This window comes from Carassius auratus, chromosome 30 (genome assembly GCF_003368295.1).
Source record: "Carassius auratus strain Wakin chromosome 30, ASM336829v1, whole genome shotgun sequence".
Classification (NCBI taxonomy): domain Eukaryota; kingdom Metazoa; phylum Chordata; class Actinopteri; order Cypriniformes; family Cyprinidae; genus Carassius; species Carassius auratus.
In genome coordinates, this window is record NC_039272.1 from 23894999 (window position 1) to 23917728 (window position 22730).

The window sequence follows — 22730 nt, forward strand, 5'->3', positions numbered from 1 at the left end:
GACAGCGAATAACTTTAAATCTGAGGCGTTTAAAGACTCAATTTTTCCATTAATTATTTACACTAAAGAAACACGAAAATGTATAAAAGGCTCTATTACCTTGTATCTTACGTTATGGTCCCGTAGAAGCAGTTTTTGTAAAAAATAGGCTAACGATTGCGTCATAACCAGTGACTCTGTCGCACAGTAGAGAAATTACCATATAGACAGGAGGAGAAGCTCTCAAGGGGCTATCAAGGGGACGTGGAGGCATAAAGCCAAGGGAGATAATTAAACACAATACTTACCAAAATTTGCTCCTGTTCACGCTCGCCTTCTCTGGAAGACTGGGTGGGTGATTCAGATTTCTCTTGGCACAGCGATTAGAAGACGTACAGGTTGCTCACGTGACATTTACGTCATGAAGCTCAGTTTGAGTCTGCGCAATACGCCCGACCCCCAGGAAGTGCTTGCTTCTAATTGACTTCATTTTTCTCCGTTGAATCCAACGGGGTCGCTGTGTCCATTTCTTTTACTGTCTATGCGTTAATTGTATGAGGTGAGTAGAAGTGGTTGTGTACATAACTTATATGTTGACATTAAATGCGATGTTCAATATTTTATCCATGGTACGTTAAATTTGAATAATTATTGTTAATAATTGTTATAACTTGCTCATTTTATTGTTCTTTGTGGATTGTAACAGTACATGTCTTTTCATGACTTTGGTTCTTAGATTTGATTTTACAGAGGTATGCCATTACATTTTTTTAAGTTATTTGAACAGACATGCATGATTATTGTATTTAATTTTTTTTCAAGATAAAATGCCTCTGATCAGGAGGTGGTTGTGTGCTGTTCTCTTCACTCTGAAAATGTATGTAGCTGTTTGAATATCCCTACATGAAACATTACTCTGTACTATATCTATCAATATACCCACCTCTTGACATTTGTTCTTTTAGCACTCAACCACTGAGGGAAGGAGCTTCACCATTCAAAAGGCAATGTCTTCAGGGAGAGTAGCAGGTTATTTGTGCACATACATACCTTAAGAAGAACTTATAATTACATATGTGTGTACATGCAGAGGTAATTTTTTTCTAGTTGTTACAGCTACATAGTTGTTTAGATATGAAACTGAAGAGATTATGTACAAGTTCTATATTGGTCAGCACAGTGGATCATTTCATATATAGCTATCAGTTAACATCAGCATCAAAGACATTTAAAAACATTTAAGCTTAACTCACTTTCAGACAGCAGCCGAGTGTTTGAAATAACTTCTGTTTGCGATCTAATGTGGATTTTTTTCACAACATAAGACAGAAATATTTATATTCAATGTAAAAGATCTCCATGTGGATCATGTATACAAATATATACAAATATCTAAAAGATATAAATATAAATAAGTGGCTTAAAACTATTTTGTTCAATCTGAAAATACTAACATGCCTAATACTTCTGCACAGTACCATATATTAATATATTATTAGTAGTATTATAAAAGCATAAGTATGCAATTGTGACAACAATCTATAAAGTTTGTCTAAAGGAAGGTTGTCTGTAGTCAGTGTTTATATAATGTTTAATATCTTTTATATATACATGTATGTTTTAGTTTCAGCAGCTTCCCCTGGAAATCCTCAATGAAGTTATTTTGTCAACAGGTGACTCTGCATATTTGACACTTTCTCTGGTATGCAGATGGTTAAGAGATGTGGTCACTCAAGAAGAATTTCGGAAATTATTAATTGATATTAGAATATTGATTGATGTCATTTAAAGTTAAACTTTGCAGTGTATAGTGTTTTAATAAAAAAAAAGCTATGGCAAACACATGCATGACAGCAGGTCTATCGTTCTTTAAGGTTTCTCATTTTATGGTATCATCATTTGCTCTGTATTGCTTAAAGCAGGCATGAAGTCCATCTAATTAATGAATTCTTAATTTAGTTGTGACAGTTCTGTGTAATATTTCAATTACTAATGATTTTAGAAAGTGTTTAAAGGGGTGATTAAATGTATTATGTTTTTATATAGAAGCAGGTAACTACATAAATTCAGGATTAATGAGGTGCAGTGCAGTTCAGATAACAAATTACAGAAAAAGTGATGAGTGTTTTTTGGGTTCAACCTGTATTGGGTTCTTTACAACCTGTATAGTTCCTTCCTTGCAAAAAGTAACCATGGATTTATTGTAGTAAAAATATTTGTTGGCATATTAATTACCATGTGTTGAAACCATAAAAAAACCACAACCATAGTTTTTGTAGCAAATCCATGATAAATTTTCATAGAGGCTGGGTTTTATTTTAGCATTTCTCTTCTTCATCTCTCTCTCGCAGCAAACTAACAGCAGAAGAGACGTAACTTAGAATATTTTGTCCAAACCATCAAACTGTCGTTATGACAGAAGGAAGGCCATTCCAGAGCGGAAGCATATGTTCAAATTTTAATTTAAGTTTAAGCTTCTACCCTGACTAAAGATCTACAACTTAGGGGCAAGTCTGTGTTTTTTCAAAGACTATTCATTACTGTACAAATGAAGCTGGATTAAAGTCCTGTTAAATTACTAAAGATGTCAGGCTGATGACAGTCTAGCCTGATGACATTAGTTGTGATGTCAGCCTAAATGCTCCACAGGAATGTTTCTAAAAGCAATAGTCAGCTGCTAACACTCACTAATCATGCTCCAAAGTCACTTGGTCATCATAGCACAGCTGTAGAAATCATTGTGATCATTATCCAACACGAGTATGACCAGCCTCACTCTCATTACATCCGCTTTGCAAAGCAGACGGGAAATCATCAAGCAAACAAGAAAGACCAATAAGCTGTCAGCAGATGTTTCCTTTCCTCGATAAAGCTGCATGACAAGGTCCATGCACACAGACTGAACATGTGTACTTCAAACATGCTATATAGATCAGAGAAGAAGTTTTGTGCATTCATCATGATTTTCAGGATGGTCAGAATCCGATTGATTTTGACAGACAAGCTTGACCTTACAAGAATTGACCATGATAAATAGTGCCTGACCTATATTTCTTTACTGATTCTGCTAATATGTAGAGTGGACAATGGCTGATAATAACACTAATATATGTATAATATAGTTGAGATGAGATGTACACAAAATTGTATTCATGCAATATGGCATAAATGCACAAACAATATTTTGGTATGTGTTAGTGTTAGTTTGGTAGGCTAAATGGGTAATTTGTCTCTGGCAAAAGGGCTTTTAATAGAACTTGCGGTCTATGCAGTAGAAAGAGAGTAAGGTTTTTTTTTTTTAATGCGAGGTGCTACCTGCTAGATCTAACAGAGAAAAGGGACTGTGGCGTTGGTCAAAACACATCATCTGATGGCCTTTTGCTGACAAATAAATGGATATCTGGGAGCAGGTAACAAAAACAAAGAGTACACATAAACATATAGCTTCCACCAGAATACTACCATTGAAAACCAAATTAGTCACCAAAAACAACCTGATACCAACATGACAAAAATCTATTAAATAAGCTGCCTTACCAAAACCGTTAGCATGTTGCTTAGCTAATTACGTGAAACATCACATACACAAACATACATGGCACACACACAATTTTTTTTTCAAATTTGATTAGGTTTAACTATTTTTATACACTTCATGGTAGGGCTGCACGATGTGTCATTTAAGCATTGATATCGCGATGCACGAATCCACGGTTGTCACAGCGCAGGATCTGTGATGTAGGCTGTCGTAGTTGATCCGTTATTCATTAACTGTAAGGGCCATCTGCTCCCTGGCCCTTGATGAATGTGATTCGCGGAGAGCGCGAGAGAGAGCGCGCGAGAGAGAGAGAGCGCTTCAAACAACACGAGCGCTGTCTTGCTCTCTCTCCCTCGCGCATATTAATCAATTGACACGATGGTGTCGATGTTTGAATCATTTAAAATGAGAATGTAAATCTGCTCACATCATTTTTGTTTGTAATAAAAAATTTGATTAGATTTCATATCGCAACATATATCGCAGAAAAATAAAATATCGCAATGTCATTTTTTCCCAATATTGTGCATCCCTACTTCACGGCATCTAATAAAATAATAGAACAGATTCAGGCATTGCCTCCTCTGAATATATCCAATGCTGCTTTATAATGCAGGCAAAAAAGCAACACTTTCCTGACTACTGTTTGAAATATCCTTCTTGTTAGGAGTGTATCTATAATGTCTTTAAATGCTCACTGGGTTTCGGAAAAATTATTTTATTGTTTGAATGACATCATATTCACATCCTTTATTATGAAAATGAATAGAAAAGAATTCATACTAGAACACTAAATCAATAAATCAGAATCCGATTTCAGCAGAATGGGTTTCCCGAATGCTTATCAAAATCTGAGAGGTATCGAATGAACAACAGACAATGTTGTCTCTGCGGTTAAGGAGGACGAGCCTCTGAGGATAACACTGCAAACCTGTTAACACCACGTTAAAGGCATTGAGGTGTCGATGGTGCTGAATGAATTATGGGGTAAATCGGCATGACACAGCAGGAAATGAGATGCATCTTGAACTTGATATGGTTTTCTTTGTTCACCGTTGCAGAGATTGCAATGTGTTGCTGATGCATGTGCAGAAACACTGCAGACCATCCTAACCAGTTGACATACACCATACAGTACAAAAGTCTCCCCACACACTAGGGTGCGCGATATGGAAAAAATATAATATCACAATTATGATTTTTTTTTTTTTATATCACGATTCTTGATTTTATCACAATGCTTTGTCATGTTGGTTTTACTATTTTGCAGGTTGTCTGAGCATTAGAGCCAAACTAATTTCCCTATTATAAAGACAACGCCTTTCAAGGTAACAAAAAAGAAAAAGAATAGCAGATATTTAGGCCAAAGAGGGTGAAGATAAACAGTTTTGTTCTTATATTTTTTAAGTGTTTTTAGCAGGAGCAAACAAGAAATTGAATGAACAAATATTCAAATAAAACATTATATATAAACTGATTCCTAAAGCAACTGAATTCATTTTTTTCAATCACGATCAGTGAGTGATTTTTCTCTTTGAAGATTTTTCTCTCACTCAAAAGTGGTCTTAAACCTGAATGGGTTTCTTTCTTCTGAACATAAATGCTATTTTGAGGAACGTGAAAAACCAAACAGTTGCTGGTCCACAGTGACTTCCATTAAATTCAATGTGGACCAGCAACTGTTTGGTTACCCACGTTTTTCAAAATATCTTCTTTTGTGTTCAGCACAAGAAAGAAATTAATACATATTTGGGATAACGAGACAGTCAGTAAATAATGTCAGACATTAAATTTTATGATGATCTATCCCTTGACAGTAATGACAGCAGGCTGCATGTTTAATAGGCCTACTGTCCCTTTAAGAGCTGCACGCATCTAATATACAGGCATATATATATTTTTCTCTCAACTGATTACTTTCATTTTAGACATAACCAACTTGAGTCTACATGTAAAGTTTTGACAGTAATAGCGCAAAAGATAGCTTAGTTCAATAATCAGGTGCTGTTTGACAGGCTTTAGCATGCTTCAAGTTTATGCACCGCTCAGAAAAAGCACAGGTCAGACCAGCACACGAATGAAAACACTGCTGTGAATGCGTGTGGTGTTGTACAGTATATGACAGAGGTGCCAGGACTGATAGAATGTGTGCTGTAGAACAATACAACGATATTTCTTTGTTGGTACCATGATGCTGATCCTCAACTTTCTTTGTCAACTCAGGCTTTGATCCTGAGTTTGGGGAGTTGAGTTTTCATATGAAACATGTATATAAAATAAATGATCTTGCTCTATCAGTGCAGTCACAAGGGAAAATTGTTAAGTTTATACATTTGAAAATATATAGTGATAGAGACTCGAACATGAAAATATTTGAAAGCAAAATTTGAAAGCTGATCATTTATTTCTGATTAAAAGTAAGAAAAAGCACAAAACTTATTGCAATTATTGGATGGCAGGCATGTTACAAATAAACTGTCCTTCCAAGCAAGATGTCAAATGGTTCAGTTTTATTTAAAAATCTCAGTTCATATGTAATATTTTACTGCATAATTATTACATACTGTACAGAAATATATTTTGTATTCAATTACCATCTACAGTGTGGTAGGCTATAGTCACTGAGCTTCGCGATTGATATTTCTTATCCTGCCCGAAAAGACCATAAATGTTACAGTTCACATCTGCGGTAAGAATTAACTAACAGATGTGAATCCTAAAAATTAATTTAATGTTTTTTACTTTACACCTACCTCTGACTAGGCATACATTTTTGTCTCAGACGTAGCACTACGCCGAGCTGGTGCAACGGATATAAATGGGAAATATATATACTAGTGATATATATCAAATATATATATAAATATATATTATATTTGATTTATACAAGTTAATTGAGATATAATGGAGGTTTTTAATAAGTTATTTCCTTGCATTGACAATTTAATGCACTGCATTATTTTGCTTATTTCGGGCCTCGGGAAACAAGCCAAGAGTTTCCTTAAGACCTTTTTAATCTGCATATAAAACATTAGATATTTGTTTAATTTTAATTTTTTGTTTGACGGTTAAAACAAAACAAAAATATTTGTTGTTTGCCTCAATAAATTGGGTTCATTTAAAAATGAAAAAAAAATTATATTGCTCTTTGTTAAAAAAAATAATTTGTTCAATAATTATAGAAACCAAATGATATGAAACATGATATCGTTGATAAAATTTTTTTTTTGCTATATTGTCCAGCCCAAAAAAGCACACAGCTGGCAGCATGAATATTAGCCCTGCTGTCACTTTAAGAGATACAATTTACAGTTTCACAAGTATTTGCATTCTCAACTCTTTACGTTTATTTATTACATAACCGGCGAGGGGTTTACATGAATAATAAATAAACACTGCATATTTTTTACACATATTTGCGTGCATTTGACCGTTTTTGGCACTAAAAGTTTCCATGACCCTGTTGTGTTCTGATTCTCAGCACATACATGGTAATCCTCCAGAGGAACATTATTTTCATTTTTCAGTTTAGTGAAATTAACTTCTGCTTTAAAAGCCTTATTTTTGTTTTCAGATTGTAATGTTACAATTTTAGAATGAAATGTGATTTTAACCCTTTTTTGCACGTAATATTAAGGCACATGGTTACATTAACTTTATTTGTTTTCATAGCCTTTAATATGTATTGTTTTGTTGGACAACACTGGGTGGTAAGTTAAATAAATAGCTATTAAATACAGATTTTTTTTTATACAAATACAAAAATATCCAGATATATATCGGATATCGCAAATCTGCCCAAAAATACAGAGATATGATTTTTTTGCCCATATCACCTAGCCCTAGAATTAGCTGAGATATTCAATGTCTGATCTGCCCCAAACTTCACACGTTCGATAAGAGTCCTGGTCTGAACACATCTAAAGGCCAAAATTCTGTTATTTGCATAGCGCCACCTGCTGGTAACAGGAAATTACTTGTTATACACAAATTTATACATGTAAAGTCCAATCTGCACTAGATTTCACGTTTGGTAAGATTCCTGTCCCTAAGGCATCTAAAGGCCAATATTCAGTTATGCCCATAGCGCCAGCTGTTGACGACAGGATATTTCAGGTATTACACTAACTCAAAAATGTTCAATTTGCACCGAACTTCATGTTTGATAAAAGTGCTGGCCTAAAGACATCTACATGCTAAAATTCAGTTCTAGTCAGAGCACCACCAGCTGGCAGCAGGAAGTTTGGCACATATAAATGACTTTGACATATTTCTCCTATATTAACTACTTTAAATGCATGTTGCTCATCTTTTCACTGGTTTTCTAATGTGGCGTTGAGCCCAGGTGTGAGGGCCCTTTCAGTGCTGCTTATAGATTTAATGTTTTCCTTATTTTCTCACTTGAAGGTATGTTAATTTTTTAAAAGAAGTTTGTTTTGTTTATAGTTTAGGCATTGTCTTATATACGTGTGTAAACTTGTGAAGCAGGCAGCGGTCTTCCTGCAGATGAGGATCTAGTGAGATCTTGAAACTGAAACATCACAGAAGAAATCTAACAGACTGTGAAGGTGCGGTGAACATCCTAACCACATATGTTTTGGTCATTTTCATGTTTGATCCAGCTGCATCCTGCCCAGGCAGCAGTGCAAACAAACGTTTGACAAGGTTGTTGGAACTTATTTCAATTAGGGCTGTGATGGTGGCAGATTTTTTCTGGGCTAACAAATTATTATTTATATATATAAATATATATAGAGGCTGGACAATGAAACTGAAAGACTGGCCAAAATAATGTTGGAGGTTTCATGGCTATATTTGTGCAGCCTGATGTCTAGTATTCAATGATTGCATATTGCACCAGTTAGAGCAGAGTGTGAAGGTTGAATAAGCAGAGCAATAGCACAGCTGTACATAAAATATTGCAATCCATACAACATATTGAGAGACATATCAGAGTTCAAAAGTGGACAAATTATTGGTGCACGTCTTGCTGGCATATCTGTGAACAGGACAGCAAGTCTTTGTGGTTTATCGAGAGCTACGGTATCCAGGGTGATATCAGCACAAACCACATCCTACAGGTGTAACTGTTGATGCATAAGGAAGCGGTCTGAAAGGGATGTCCAGGTGCTAACCTGGATTGGATCCAAAACACATGAAACCACAGCTGGTTAACTCACTGCAGAATTAAATGTGCACCTCAGCTCTCCTGTTTCCATCAAAACTATTTGTTGGAAGCTGCACTGGGTCAATATACATGGTCGGGCTGCTATAACCAAACCTTAGGTGACTCGTGTCAATGCCAAGAATCGGTTTCAATGGTGCCAGCAGTGGAAATCTTGGGTTGTGGACAGTGTGAAACATGCATTGTTGTCTGATGATGAATCCACTTTCACTGACTTTCCCACGTCTGGGAGAGTTACGGTGTGAAGAACATGTCTCTGAAATGGTTTTCAAAACTGTCCTGGAGCAGACCAGCACTATCTCACTCATCATCAAACACACCTGATTCAACTCGTCAGCTCGTGTTTATTTTAGCACTTCCGTCAGTGAATACGCAGTCTGAAAAACACTAAGATAAATATCAAAGAAATAATACAGCTAAACAAGAAAGTAGCCTAAATAACAAAGTTAAACACACTGTCTGAGCAGCACAGAGTGACAAAATAAGTGATGCTACACTGGATGCTGCACGACATGACAAATCCCAGACAGTAAACTGCCTCGTCCTATTTATGAGGTACTGACAAATTCGGATTGATGATATGAATGGAGATGGCTCCAGATTGGCGATGTAATATTTGGTTTCCCGACAATGTCCATCGCCTAACACAAAATTAATTGAATGCAGTGTATGGCATTTGTACGGTGGCCGAGATAGCTCAACACGCTGCAATTTCAGAAAACACATGCAAATTGAAAAAACACCAGCAAATAAAAAAAAAACATCTTCATCAGTTTGACAACACAAGTATTGCAAATCCTCACAACACATGCATATAACAAAACGAGCTGCAAATCCTCACAACACATGCATATAATGAAACGCGCTGCAAATCATCACAACACATGCATAAACGAAACAAGCTGCAAATCATCACAACACATGCATATTAAGAAATATTGCAAATCCTCACAACAAAATGCACTGACCACAATGGAAATGTTTTGAGGAAACCTCAAAAAGTGTCGGACCCGGCTGAGATTTGCTTATCGTGCTGGTCAGTGGAGTTGTTGGTGAACTGAAAGGTGACGTTTTTTTTCATGGTGTTTTGAAGGATTTGCAGCACGTTTCGCTATATGCATTGATTGTGATGATTTGCAGCGCGTTGTTTATATGCATGTGTTGTGATGATTTGCAGCGCGTTTTGTTATATGCATGTGTTGTGAAGGATTTGCAGCGCGTTTCGTTATATGCATGTGTAGTGATGATTTGCAGCACGTTTCGTTATATGCATGTGTTGTGATGATTTGCAGCGCGTTTCGTTATATGCATGTGTTGTGATGATTTGCAGTGCGTTTCGTTATATGCATGTGTTGTGAAGGATTTGCAGCGCGTTTCGTTATATGCATGTGTTGTGATGATTTGCAGCGCGTTTCGTTATATGCATGTGTTGTGAAGGATTTGCAGCGCGTTTCGTTATATGCATGTGTTGTGAAGGATTTGCAGCGCGTTTCGTTATATGCATGGGTTGTGAGGATTTGCAGCGCGTTTCGTTATATGCATGGGTTGTGAGGATTTGCAGCGCGTTTCGTTATATGCATGTGTTGTGAAGGATTTGCAGGGCGTTTCGTTATATGCATGGGTTGTGAGGATTTGCAGCGCGTTTCGGTATATGCATGTATTGTGAAGGATTTGCAGCGCGTTTCGTTATATGCATGTGTTGTGAAGGATTTGCAGCGCGTTTCGTTATATGCATGTGTTGTGAAGGATTTGCAGCGCATTTCGTTATATGCATGGGTTGTGATGATTTGCAGCGCGTTTCGTTATATGCATGTGTTGTGAAGGATTTGCAGCGCGTTTCGTTATATGCATGGGTTGTGAGGATTTGCAGCGCGTTTCGTTATATGCATGTGTTGTGAAGGATTTGCAGCGCGTTTCGTTATATGCATGTGTTGTGAAGGATTTGCAGCGCGTTTCGTTATATGCATGGGTTGTGAGGATTTGCAGCGCGTTTCGTTATATGCATGTGTTGTGAAGGATTTGCAGCGCGTTTCATTTTATGCATGTGTTGTGAAGGATTTGCAGCGCGTTTTGTTATATGCATGTGTTGTGAAGGATTTGCAGCGCGTTTCGTTATATGCATGTGTTGTGATGATTTGCAACACTTGTGTTGTCAAACTGATGAAGATGTTTTCTTCATTTGCTGGTGTTTTTTCAATTTGCATGTGTTTTCTTAAGTTGCAGCGTGTTGAGCTCTCTCGGCCACCGTACATTTGAGATAATTTGTGAATTACCATAAAACAAATTGAAACTATTACTGTTATTACTTATTACTGTTACTATTATACTTGAGACATAAAAACTACATAGAATGAATCTAATCTGATTTAAAACTGAAACTACACAGAGGCTTTTCAAAGCCTTCAAGGCTTCAGAAAACTGACTGATAATTAGGTCAGAAGATGCGCTTAATCAGCTTTGGCAGTCAGACTGAGTCCAATTATAAACTCAAACTGTTTCATAGTGTTGTGCAGAGACATCAGTATCAAAGGCATTTCAGCATCACTAAATTTTAGTGGCTGAAGCCATGATTTTCACATGGTCAACATTGGATCTAGATGATATTTTAAGATTCACAATATAAGAACCACTGCTGTGTAAAGAGAATTAGAAGATTGAAAATACGCAACATGGCCAAATTATCATTATTTTGTCCCCCCTAGATCTCTTCTCATTAAAAAAAAAGACTACTGCTTCCCTGCTCATTAAAACTGTCATGTGGTGCAACCAGTAAAGTCATGTGGTAACCCGACACATCAACTTATCATGTGCATCAAGATCATCTTAAAATATTAGATAATTTCGACTTTTATGGCAAGGTAAGTTCAGGTTGTTAAAAAATATGTAGAAAAATATACATGTATACACAATATACATACAAATTTACAGAAATATAGACTAAATATATACAGTTTCTAAACCAGAACAAACAACCAGCTAGACAAGGCCATTCGTACTGTGTATGAACATCATCCATTATCATCACTGCACTTTATAAAGTCTCATCTCATTTTAAAACCAAACTTGTGCCCTTGATGGATATGAACAAGATATGGATATGGTCAGTGGTTCTCTAATACTTCATTAGCGTTTATATTCATCACTCTCTCTCTCTCTCACACACACACCCACACATCCCCTCCAGAGGCCCAGATGTTCTTTGCCTTCCAACCCACTGCAGCACAATCAAGCCCAATCCCTGATTATCCCATATTAAATGAACCAGATCAGTCACAGACAAAGTCTAATAGAGCAAGTAATGTGCATGCTAACTTCACTGACAGTCCAGATGAGTGAAGTGACACTAAATAGACATGAAGCTGTTATGTTTTCATTGTACCACAATGGAACATCTCAACAATACTACGAAACTAAACTGTTTGCTTGGATACTTCTTATCAGTCCACTTAAGAAACTCAAATACAGTAGCATATGATGCAGAAAAGGGTTGGGAAAAATATTCCCAATGCAATTGCTAAATAAATACAAAGATTTTTGTTGTTGACAAAGGCTGTACAGGCAATAAGACTGCATTTTTTACAGATTTAATTTTAAGGATGTTTCCTCAATGAACAACCAGCACAACATCAAATGTTTTGTAATATTTGTCCTGAGTCACAGCACTGCTCAAATATACTTCCCTAAACTAACAAATACACAGTCTAGCATGATGTACATAATGTTGCCTTAGCACAATTTTAAAGTAAATATAAAGTTTGGGGTTGGGAGCTGGCCTTTGATTAGCATAAAAGTGATGCATAATCTTTTATGCAGATGGGTCAAAGACAGTAGCAACATGTGATTATGTCTCATGGAGCAAAACACGTACGGTTCCATCAGATCTGGTGCCTTTTCCTCTTTCCTGTTTTAGTGTCATTGCAGAGGTTTTTTAAAGAGTGTCAGATCAGATAAAACTCATATCTATGTTACAGAGGTGTTGTGAGTTCAAATTATGGACACACGGCTCATCATATTTTGAGATAATTACACAAGTTCTTCTGACGCTTTCATTCATTCTGCCTTTAACTGATAAAACTGTCAGAAGAGAAAGACGTGTGCACTGCAGTTGACAGTATATGGACCACAAATGACAATCAAGCATTAAACCCAACATGATTTTTAGTGGATGAAGTCAGTTCTCCTCAAGTTTACCATAGGTATATTTTATCATATGAAAAAGATCTGTCTGACAACCATGAAGAATCCAAATACTTATTTGATTGTACATGCATTTTTGTCAAATAAATGTGGAGTAACCAACCACCAACCAAAAGAACTTCTAAATAAATCATGAGCATCATAGTTTGTCAACAAGCTGCACACTGACTGAAAGCTGGACTGGATCATAAATGAGTAGAATGGAGCAACAAAGATCCTCCCAATGTGCTCACTAGAAAAAGACCTCCACCACAAGCAAAAGAAAAATAAATTGCTTTACAAATTTTATTTATTGAGGCTATTGTAAGCTATCAATCTCAGTATATTTGAACTTTTATATCATTTTCAATATATTAAAATATTTAAATGCAAGAAATAAACTCGTCTACATCTTGGATGGCCTGCAAGTGAGTTTATTTTCAGTACATTTTCATTTTTGAGTATGCAACGTCCTGTGACACACATTCCCAAAATCCATGTTTCGACTGACATGTGACGACATACGCATAATTGCCTATTTGATAATTGATAAACAGTGGCAGCCGATGATAAAGAAATGTGATAAACTGGTATGGTAGGAGTTTTGTGTTGTAAAGTCTGTGTTACCTGCAGAGGAGGAGTCGTCATGTTCGGAGCTCAGGTATCCGTCAGGTGTGCTGCGTCCAGACCCGTGAGACCCGTGAGAGCCGCGAGACCCTCGAGAGCCGCGGAGCGCGAGGCAAGGAGACAGTCTGCCATCATCCGAGTCCAGCTCTCGACTTGAGCGGACGCGAGGATTCAGCCGCTGACTGTCATGGACGTTAACCTTTGGGTTGAGGATGTTTTTTCGCAGAAAGTTTTCGTTGAGCTCCTCGTCTTCAAACTCGTGGTCACTGTCTTGCTCGTTTATCCGTTGCTCGGCAACGCACCGAGAGATGTCGCGCGCCGCGGAGAGGTCTCGCGGAATATCGGGCTTCTTCCGAGGAAGGACGAGGATGGGTTTCCCTGTCTTGATGCCCCGGAGTAACGTTATGTCCCCGCCTTTGCTGTCTGATTCGCAAGGACTGGCCTTCTTTGAATCTGTCTTGTTACACCGACTTTCAAAGACAGAAGTTTTCTTCTTCTGCGCGATGGTGGTCTGCAGGTAGATCACCTTGAACTTCTCCTCCGTGAGAGCCTGCTGTAGCACCTTCAGATTGGCTTTGCATCTCTTCAGCTCTGCCTCGATGTCCTCCACCGAGCTGAGGTTCATCACGGGCGCTTCGCCGTAGGGAAACTCATTCCTCCAGTGCTTCTCAAATTCCGCCTGTTCCCACATTCTCAAAGTCCTTGAATATGTCTCGTTCCTGCTAAAACGACTTGGCTTCACTGTCTCAAACGCCTGTTGTTAAATAGCGACTGCTCTTTTTTATCATCGCACACTCACACATCACATATCAGTTTACAACTGAAAAAAAAACTTTCAGCTTCCGCTACATTGGAAAGTCGTGACGTCAGCTGGAGACGGAGCCAATCAGATCGTTTAGCCGTTTGCCTCTAGACGCGCAAAATCCCAGCCTGAGGTTGCTTTTAAACACACCATTGAAGCACCACCTGTTCAGTAAACACGCAGCTCAGGTTTACAAATAAATGTACTCCCAAATTTAAATCAAATTCAAATGAGTAATAAAAAAGTAATAGTTACAATGTAGTTAATAGTTAAACTGATAGAAAAATAAATAAATAGGCCTAAATATATTTTTTAAAAAGGTCGAGTAAATACTAGAAAACTTTTTTTAAAATGAAAATAACAATAGTTAATCAAGCATCATAATAACATATAAAGTACATCATTCATCCAAATATAAGCAAACACTTATAAAAAAAAATAAAAGTAACAATAATCATTTACCAATATTTAATGATAATGTATTGTATTACAATATTTCATATTAAATATAAATGCATCAAGATTGAGCAACAGAAATGACGAGTAAATGTTTAGTAAAAAAGGCAAAGGCATACAAAATCTTTGTATTTCCTGAATAAGAGGGGTTTTATACTTTTTTGCATCTGTTTTATAATAATTGGGAAGAGAGTGGTCATTTACACAAAATGATTTTTTTTTCCTCCAGTACATTTGAGGTCAGATTTTTATCTCCCAGTTAAGTCTAATTCATAATCCATTTTCTGTTCAGAGCTGCAGGGCCTATTCTTCATTCAGATCCCCCTTCTCACCTTGATGTCAATACCATTAGCAGAGACGTGCGGGACAAATTTGATATGGGTATCATCGTGTCACTGGAGAATGGGAATGGCCAAGTTCCAGCAGTTCTATGAGAAACTGAAGATGAGAGATGTGTGTCTGATAGCCACATGTCACATCAGAGATGAGAGGGGGGAGAGGGGTCTTCTGCATGGATCCATCCACTTTAGAAAGTCTTTAGGAGCTTGAGATGTTACAAATGCTACATTTTTTCTTTGTTTATAAAAATAACTATCGTTTTCATTTCTGCAGCCTCTCAGCGCATAATCAAACAAAGCCCTCACAAGAGTTTTAATATTTGTGCTTATGCATTAGCACTGGACATACAAATGTAGTTTCAGCTGGACTACATATTAATAATTCATGACATTTTGCATCCTTTGATCCCATGTTCAACCTGAGCCCTTGTAATATGAATTTGTGTGGGACATTCAGTAGTTTAGCACTAAATAACTATATTTATTTTAACATGTTAAAAAATATACAGAGGGTTTAAAGGGATAGTTCACCCAAAAAACAAAAACAAACTCACCTTGAAAACTCTGACATAGTTTACTCACCCTATTTAAAAAAAATGTTTAAACTGTTTAGTCCTTAAAATGAAAGTCAGTGGGGTCCAAATCCAAATGAATCCAAATGGGGTCCAAATACAATGACTTCAATTGAATTCATTGTATGGAATAAATAAACAAATAATTGTCTTCTGTGGTTTGGAACTATGTGAGGGGCAGTGAAACAGGATTATTATAATTAAACTTAAGCTAAAATTAAGAAAAAAAAAAATGTTAACTGAAATAGAATTAAATTATTATTTTTTTTTAAATTCACGTAGTTGTCAAAGCAACATTTGTTTTATTTTAGTTTTATTAAACTAAAACTGAAATAAAAAGAAAAATATATAGACATTAACAACAGTAGAAGACAAAACATACAAAAAATACTGAAACGTCAATGATAAACGTTAAAATTATAATCACCTTTATAAAAAAACAAAATAAAACAATTTAAGAAAAAGAAATCGATTCAAAATATTAGAAAAACCATAATAGTATCTCAATGACACAAAAATAACACAAGTAAATATTGTCAAAATGTTTAATTTCATGTATAAATTGGTGAAGGAAATTACATTTTCAGAAAAGAAAAGAAAACAGAATAAAAAAAAGGAAAATTACTTGATTTCCTTGTACATGGATAAAACTATGTGTAAGATGGTAATTATGAGGCAGTTGGGGGAGGAAAGAGGAGGCATGCTCTGTTACATGAGAAACAGGAGATGAGTGCATTCACTGAAGCTAATGCAGTCATACCTCTGAAAGGCAGAGGGCTCGTCTCATCACAGAACACTCAGTCTGCATCAACCCTTAGAAGGGTGTAAAAATCTAACCTGATCTAGTAGAATTCTTAGCATACCTAACAATTATTCACCAATTATTGTAGTCGTGCCAAAGCCACCGGGTGTAGAGCCATTATAAAACTGGCATGTGTCAGAAACTAAATACCCGATTAGGTCATCCTTTATTTGATATGCATCAATGCATTTAACTCCTGTTTGAATAGCGGCCAAAGAGAGAAAGTCTTCCTGTAAATTCAAGCTTGCTTGAGTAGCTCTTACCATTATTCGATGGAAGTTCAGTACAAAATCTTTCATTTGGCAAAGAAAGAAACCTTTGGAAGGCTTTGTTCCTTTTTTGGACTCTGTCCCAGAACTCCAAGGTCATTTTTACTAAAAGCCTATTAAACTTTTACCGATCAGCAGTGACTTGTAAATGGATGATACATAACTTGGTTAGTTACCATGGTGATTCACACATTAAAATCACTCCACACTTTCTATCAAACTGATGAAATGGATTTATAAAAAAGGAGGGACACAGTGACATGCATGATGCACCACATTTTACCATCTGTGTGTAAGACACAAATGACAATGAATCAACTAGATGATGGTGATCTAACAAAGATTTAGATGCCCATTTCATGTTAGTATGCATATTAGCCCATCCCACAGATCATTTACAATAAGTAGTATAAGGGGAAAATTCACCATGTGGCATTTGTTCACTAATGCAAACATATATTTTGCTGATTAAAGAAAATGTGGCTAAAGATACCCAAATCCAGTTTTGGGATTTGGGAATTCATGGATCCAAGTACTGCAAGTTGCAAGAACAACAGTACTTTTTAACATCTTGGAATCACATTTTGGGTAGAAAAGGAAGTTATTTTCTCAATGATGAAGTGCTGCCCTCTAGTGGTCAATCTGTACAACCAAACATGTAACATGTACGATCTTAAAGGAATAGTTTGCCTCAAAATGAACAGGCCATTCCTCAGGCCATGCAAGATGTGGATCATAACAGATTGGGAGAAATTTAGTATTACATAACTTGGTCGTCAATGGATCCTCTGCAGTAAATGGGTGCCGTCAGAATGAGTCCAAAATCTTGATTGTAACAAAATAAGTAATCCACACAACTCCAGTCCATCAATTAACTTTAAACCATCTTCTATCCATTATACTTTCTTCAGTGAAAAAGATGTCTCGTCTGATTCAGGAGAGAAATCTGCACAGGTCAAGCACCGTTTACAAACCCAGTCCAAAACAAATATGTTGGTGGATTTTGATCTAAGAGAAGGAAGTGGAAGGAATATTATGGATTATGGACAGGTATTTTGGCCAGAAGTGACAGTAAAATGTCTTTATGATGATGAATTTGTTTCTTACATTCACATAACTTTTTGCTTCACAAGATGACTGGAGTTTATGGACTGGAGTCAATTAATTGTGGATTTTTGTGATGTTTTTATCAGCTGTTGGACTCATTCTGACAGCACCCATTCACTGCAGAGGATCCATTGGTGAGCAAGTGATGTAATTCTAAATTTCTCCAAATCTGTTCCAATGAAGAAACCAACTTATCTCCATCTTAGATGTAGATACTTAAATGATGGCAAGTACATTTAGAGCAAATTTTCAAAATGAATTTTCCTGCTGCTTTTCATACAGTTGAACACTGTTTATTAGTTGAGAGGCTTAGACAGCAGGTTGGCATCTCTGGAACAGCCTTGAAATGGTTTCCATCATACTTATCAGACAGGACTTTCTCAGTAAGGGTTCAAAATTATATCTCATCAACAGCACCTGTGTCCTGTGGTGTTCCCCAGGGTTCTGTTCTGGCCCCATTGTTTTTTGCTTTGTATATTCTGCCTTTGGGGAAACTGGTAAGTCATTTTGAAGGCATTTGCTATAATTGCTATGCAGATTATATTCAACTATATATTTCTTTTAAGCCTCACGAAATTATAAAATTGTCTACTCTTTTCAATTTTATAAACTCTATTAAAGTCCGGATGGAAAATAATTACTTAGTTAAATCCTGAAAAAATCTCGGCTCTTGCTGGTGTTCTCCCAAAAATCATGGAAAGTCTTGGTCCTTGTAATTTGTTCATATGGGACAAGCCTTCAGCCTTGATCAACGTGAATTATTTGCGTAATTGTTTTTATCAGTTGAGAAAATGAAGGCCAGTTGTGTCTTCAGTGGAGATGGAAATTATTATACATGCATTTATTTCCTCCCACCTTGATTATTGTAACTCTCTTATTACTTGTCCTAGTACTTAATCCCTGAAACTTTTACAAGTGGTTCAAAATGCTGCTGCTAAGCTTTTAACTAAGTCATCAAAAAGATCTCACATAACCCAAACTTTTAGTTTCTTTACATTGGCTGCCTGTCAAATTTAGAATTAATTAAAAAATGATTGTGATGGTCTTTAGAGCATTGCATGGTGAAGCCCCTGTTTATGTAAAAGAGATGTTGCAACCCTATAACTCCAGTACAAATAGGAGGTCCTCAAATCAGATCCTGATAGTTGTTCCACATTTTTAAATTGAGGACAAAAGGAGCCAGTGCCTTTGAAGTAGTTGCTCCCAAGTTGTGGAAAGCTCTTCCTCTGAAACTGAGATCTGTGGACATTTTTTAAAAAGCAGCTGAAAACTCACTTGTTCAAACTTGCATTTGTATAACCTGTTCTTTTAATTGTCATGTCTATTTTTTAATTTTGATGTAAAGCACTTCCTCTTGAAAGGTGCTATAGAAATAAACATTACTCACTTATTCACCTTGATGTAATTCCAAACCAGTATACAATGTGAATGAGTAAATTAATGTTTCATTTTAAGGTGAACTGTTTTTATAATAGAGGGTCTGTTGAATTAAAAAGTGCAAAGTAGATTTAATGAACAACTTTTTTATTGTTTGTTTTGAAAAGATCTTTATGAGACAAAATAGAAATCTTGTGGCTTTATGTAAATGGTTTATATAATACATTTACATTATTAAATTATTTACTCCATATTAATTCATTTAATTAAGACTGATGAGACTTCATGTAATACAAATACATTGTGACAATGCCTATTACATTAATGTACATTAAAATCCACATTTTGACAACATTTAACTTTTTCAAGCAATACTCAATTCCACCTGGACCTTAACAACATCATACAACACAGTATGTAATCAACTTGATGGAATAATTGGTAAATGCATTAAAAATAAAGAATATTCTTCTTGAATTTGAAATTAACAAAAAACATCATTTCACATAAAGAGAATATATTATTCCTTGCATAGATAGATATGACATTTTAAAACATCACACTATTTCAAAAACAACACACGGTAATGGGCCTTTCAACAGTTTACACAAGCCATTTACATCCCCAAACAAAATCAAAGTGGAAAATGCACACATATTTCTCTAAAATCACAATTCTGCCAAAGCTTTTCAGTCGCTGCTGAGCAAAGTCCACCATATAGTTTACCAAATCATGTTTTATATTACTGCATCTTCCTATTGTAAGAGCTCTTGTAACAATTTCTGACAAAAATTACTTTCTATTTGTTCAATTAAGGCAATATTTGGGTTGCACCACTGAAATGAGGATAAAGTCAAGAACTCCAAGACTTAGTCTACAACACTTTCGCATCACAAACAGCACAAAATACAGAGAATTTCGACAGATGATTCATCTCCCATGATGCATGACATACAAGCACAGTGCTGAGAGGTTATTTTGTGGTTGTTTTAAGGCTGTTTCAGGTCAGTATTTGAGTCAACAGTGTGTGGCAGTGAAGACTGTTCCTGAGCTTGTGCATTTCATCAGGATCTGAACCGTGCAGACAGACATACACTAGAGGTAGACCTATATAGTATTTAAAAAATCTAGCAATATAAATTCTTTCTTACATATCGTGGATTTCTTATTTGTACGACTCAAACTGTTAGAAAATGTAAAAAAACAATATTCATTTTAGAAATAGATTTCAAATAAAAAACTAAAATTAGCTTTTTTACAATTTTAAGTGGGCAGATTGAAAGTAGACACACACACACAACTGATTCAAAGGTTTGGGACAAAAATACAGTAAAGATATTTAATCAAATATATGTAAAACAGTTTTCTATTGTTATATATTTTAAAACTTTTCAATTAATTTATAACTTAGTGATTATATATAGTAATTTGTTCCGGTGATGTCAAATCCTAATTTTTACTCTGGTCTTCAGTGTTCCATGATCCTTCAGAAATATGATATATATTCCGTATATACAGTGGTGTGAAAAAGTGTTTGTCCTGATTTGTTTTTTTGGCATGTTTGTCACACTTTAATGTTTCAGATCAAACTAATTTAAATATTAGTAAAAGATAACAAGTGAACACAACTTTTTATTAAACAAGTGAACAATAAAGTTTTTTATTATTAAAAGGGAAAAAAAAGATTACATGGCCCTATGTGAAAAATACGGAAGTTCTAAGCGGCCATGCATTATAATATTTTTTCTTCTTGTTTTCTCGTTATAACGACTTAATTTTCTCGTTTTCTCGACATAACAAAGTTCGTTTTCTCGTTATAACGACTTAATTTTCTCTAAGAAGTTACAAAACTGCGCCAGCAGGTGGCACTATAGACCTGAATATAACTGATGGGGTGTTGTACACTGTCCACTTTACTGTACGCGGACCTTCCTCGTGATCGCTATAATTTGTGCAGTCTTCATTACTGACATTTAATTAATTCATAAATGTTAAATGCTTGAATCAATATGAATATTTTGTGTATTAAGTTCCTGCTGGATGCATGAGTTTCACCAACGCGTTCTGTGTCATAAAATAACTGCTTATCAAAACCAAGGTTGACATCACTGTATTCTGTTTATCTAGGACGGGATTTAATGATGTAGGCTGATCTTTATTGTTAACCATATTGATGAGAAATGTGATGTATATGTAAAATCCATAGGCTAATTTAATTCAGTTTTGTTCTATAATGTTGTAATCGTTTTTTTCTACACACACACACACACACACACACACACACACTACACGTACACATGGACGCTCTTTTCAAACAGAAGCTTCTAACACACATGATATCTGCCACATCATATAATGACTACTACAAATTACAAATTATATATATATATATAAATGAAAAGTGAGTTTAATCCAAGCAGCTCTAATTTCGCGGTGTTGCCAATTAAACATGTTAATTACAAAAACAAAATGTTCCTTGTACTGTCTCTGGAAAAATCAACGGTGATTGATCAGCCTTTATTTATGTACAGTATTGTAGACGTTATTACCTAGGCGAAGCTAATTTTGCTGAAATATAGGCTACAGTAAGAGCGCCTGCATGGTTGTCCATCAGATGCCTGTCAAAGTTGAGTTCGTTACTATAGCAACAGTAAAACTGTCATGTCGTTATAACGAGAAAATAAACTTTCGTTATGTCGAGATAACGAGAAAAATAAGTCGTTATAACGAGAAAACGAACTTCGTGATGTCGAGATAACGAGAAAAATAAGTTGTTATAACGAGAAAACAAAAAGGAAAAAAAATTATAATGCATGGCCGCTTAGAACTTCCGTAGAAAAAGTGCTTGCCCCCTAAATCTAATAACTGCTTGGGGCACCCTTAAGGCGGGCATACACTGTGCGATTTCTGTGCAATTTCGGCAAGGTACCAACTCACACTGTACGGGTAGATCACATGCGATGTAAAGCCAAAGCTCACGATTTTTGTGCGCTCACTGTACGGTCCGATTGCCGAGTTGCGATTTGACTGCTCACACTATACGTGAGGAATCAACCGAATCAACACGTAGGATCCCTCAGAACCCGGATGTTTGTGGCTGTTTCAGAATAAACATGCTTTCCCGGGATAAACGCACTGCTTTGGTGATATGCGCAAAGCGCAATTATGTGTGCTGAAACGTCCACAAAAAAAAAAAAAAAAAAAAAAATAAAATTCCCTAAAAAGCGTATCTAGACGCGCAGGTGGCTAGGAAGACGTGGCCAATATGGTCAATCCATTTTGCAACGCGAACTGCAGGTAAGCTGGCGTTTTTTCCCCTCTTTTATTTTTATTTTTCTTTGCCATAACTCCACAAGTTTTCCCTCCATCACTTCAGTCCACACTACAAGCTGTGTCAGGTGTCACCATGGTTTCGTTTATGGTTTCACGCACGCGCAGTGAGGGAAACGCGGAAAATCGGTTCGTAGCCCTGCTTCAATAGTGTGATACCCCACGAGAGGCG

The 22730-nt window shown here is 36.1% G+C and overlaps 1 protein-coding gene across 1 annotated transcript in view; it reads right to left on the reverse strand.

Moving 5' to 3' along the window:
• LOC113049730 (ABR activator of RhoGEF and GTPase) overlaps positions 1–14331 on the reverse strand; it is a 176853-nt gene extending 162522 nt beyond the window's left edge. Inside the window, exon 1 of the mRNA XM_026212330.1 lies at positions 13506–14331. Coding sequence (XP_026068115.1) covers positions 13506–14196 — 691 coding nt within the window. The 5' untranslated portion in view covers positions 14197–14331. The remainder of the gene's footprint in view (positions 1–13505) is intronic.
• Positions 14332–22730: the final 8399 nt, after the last annotated feature.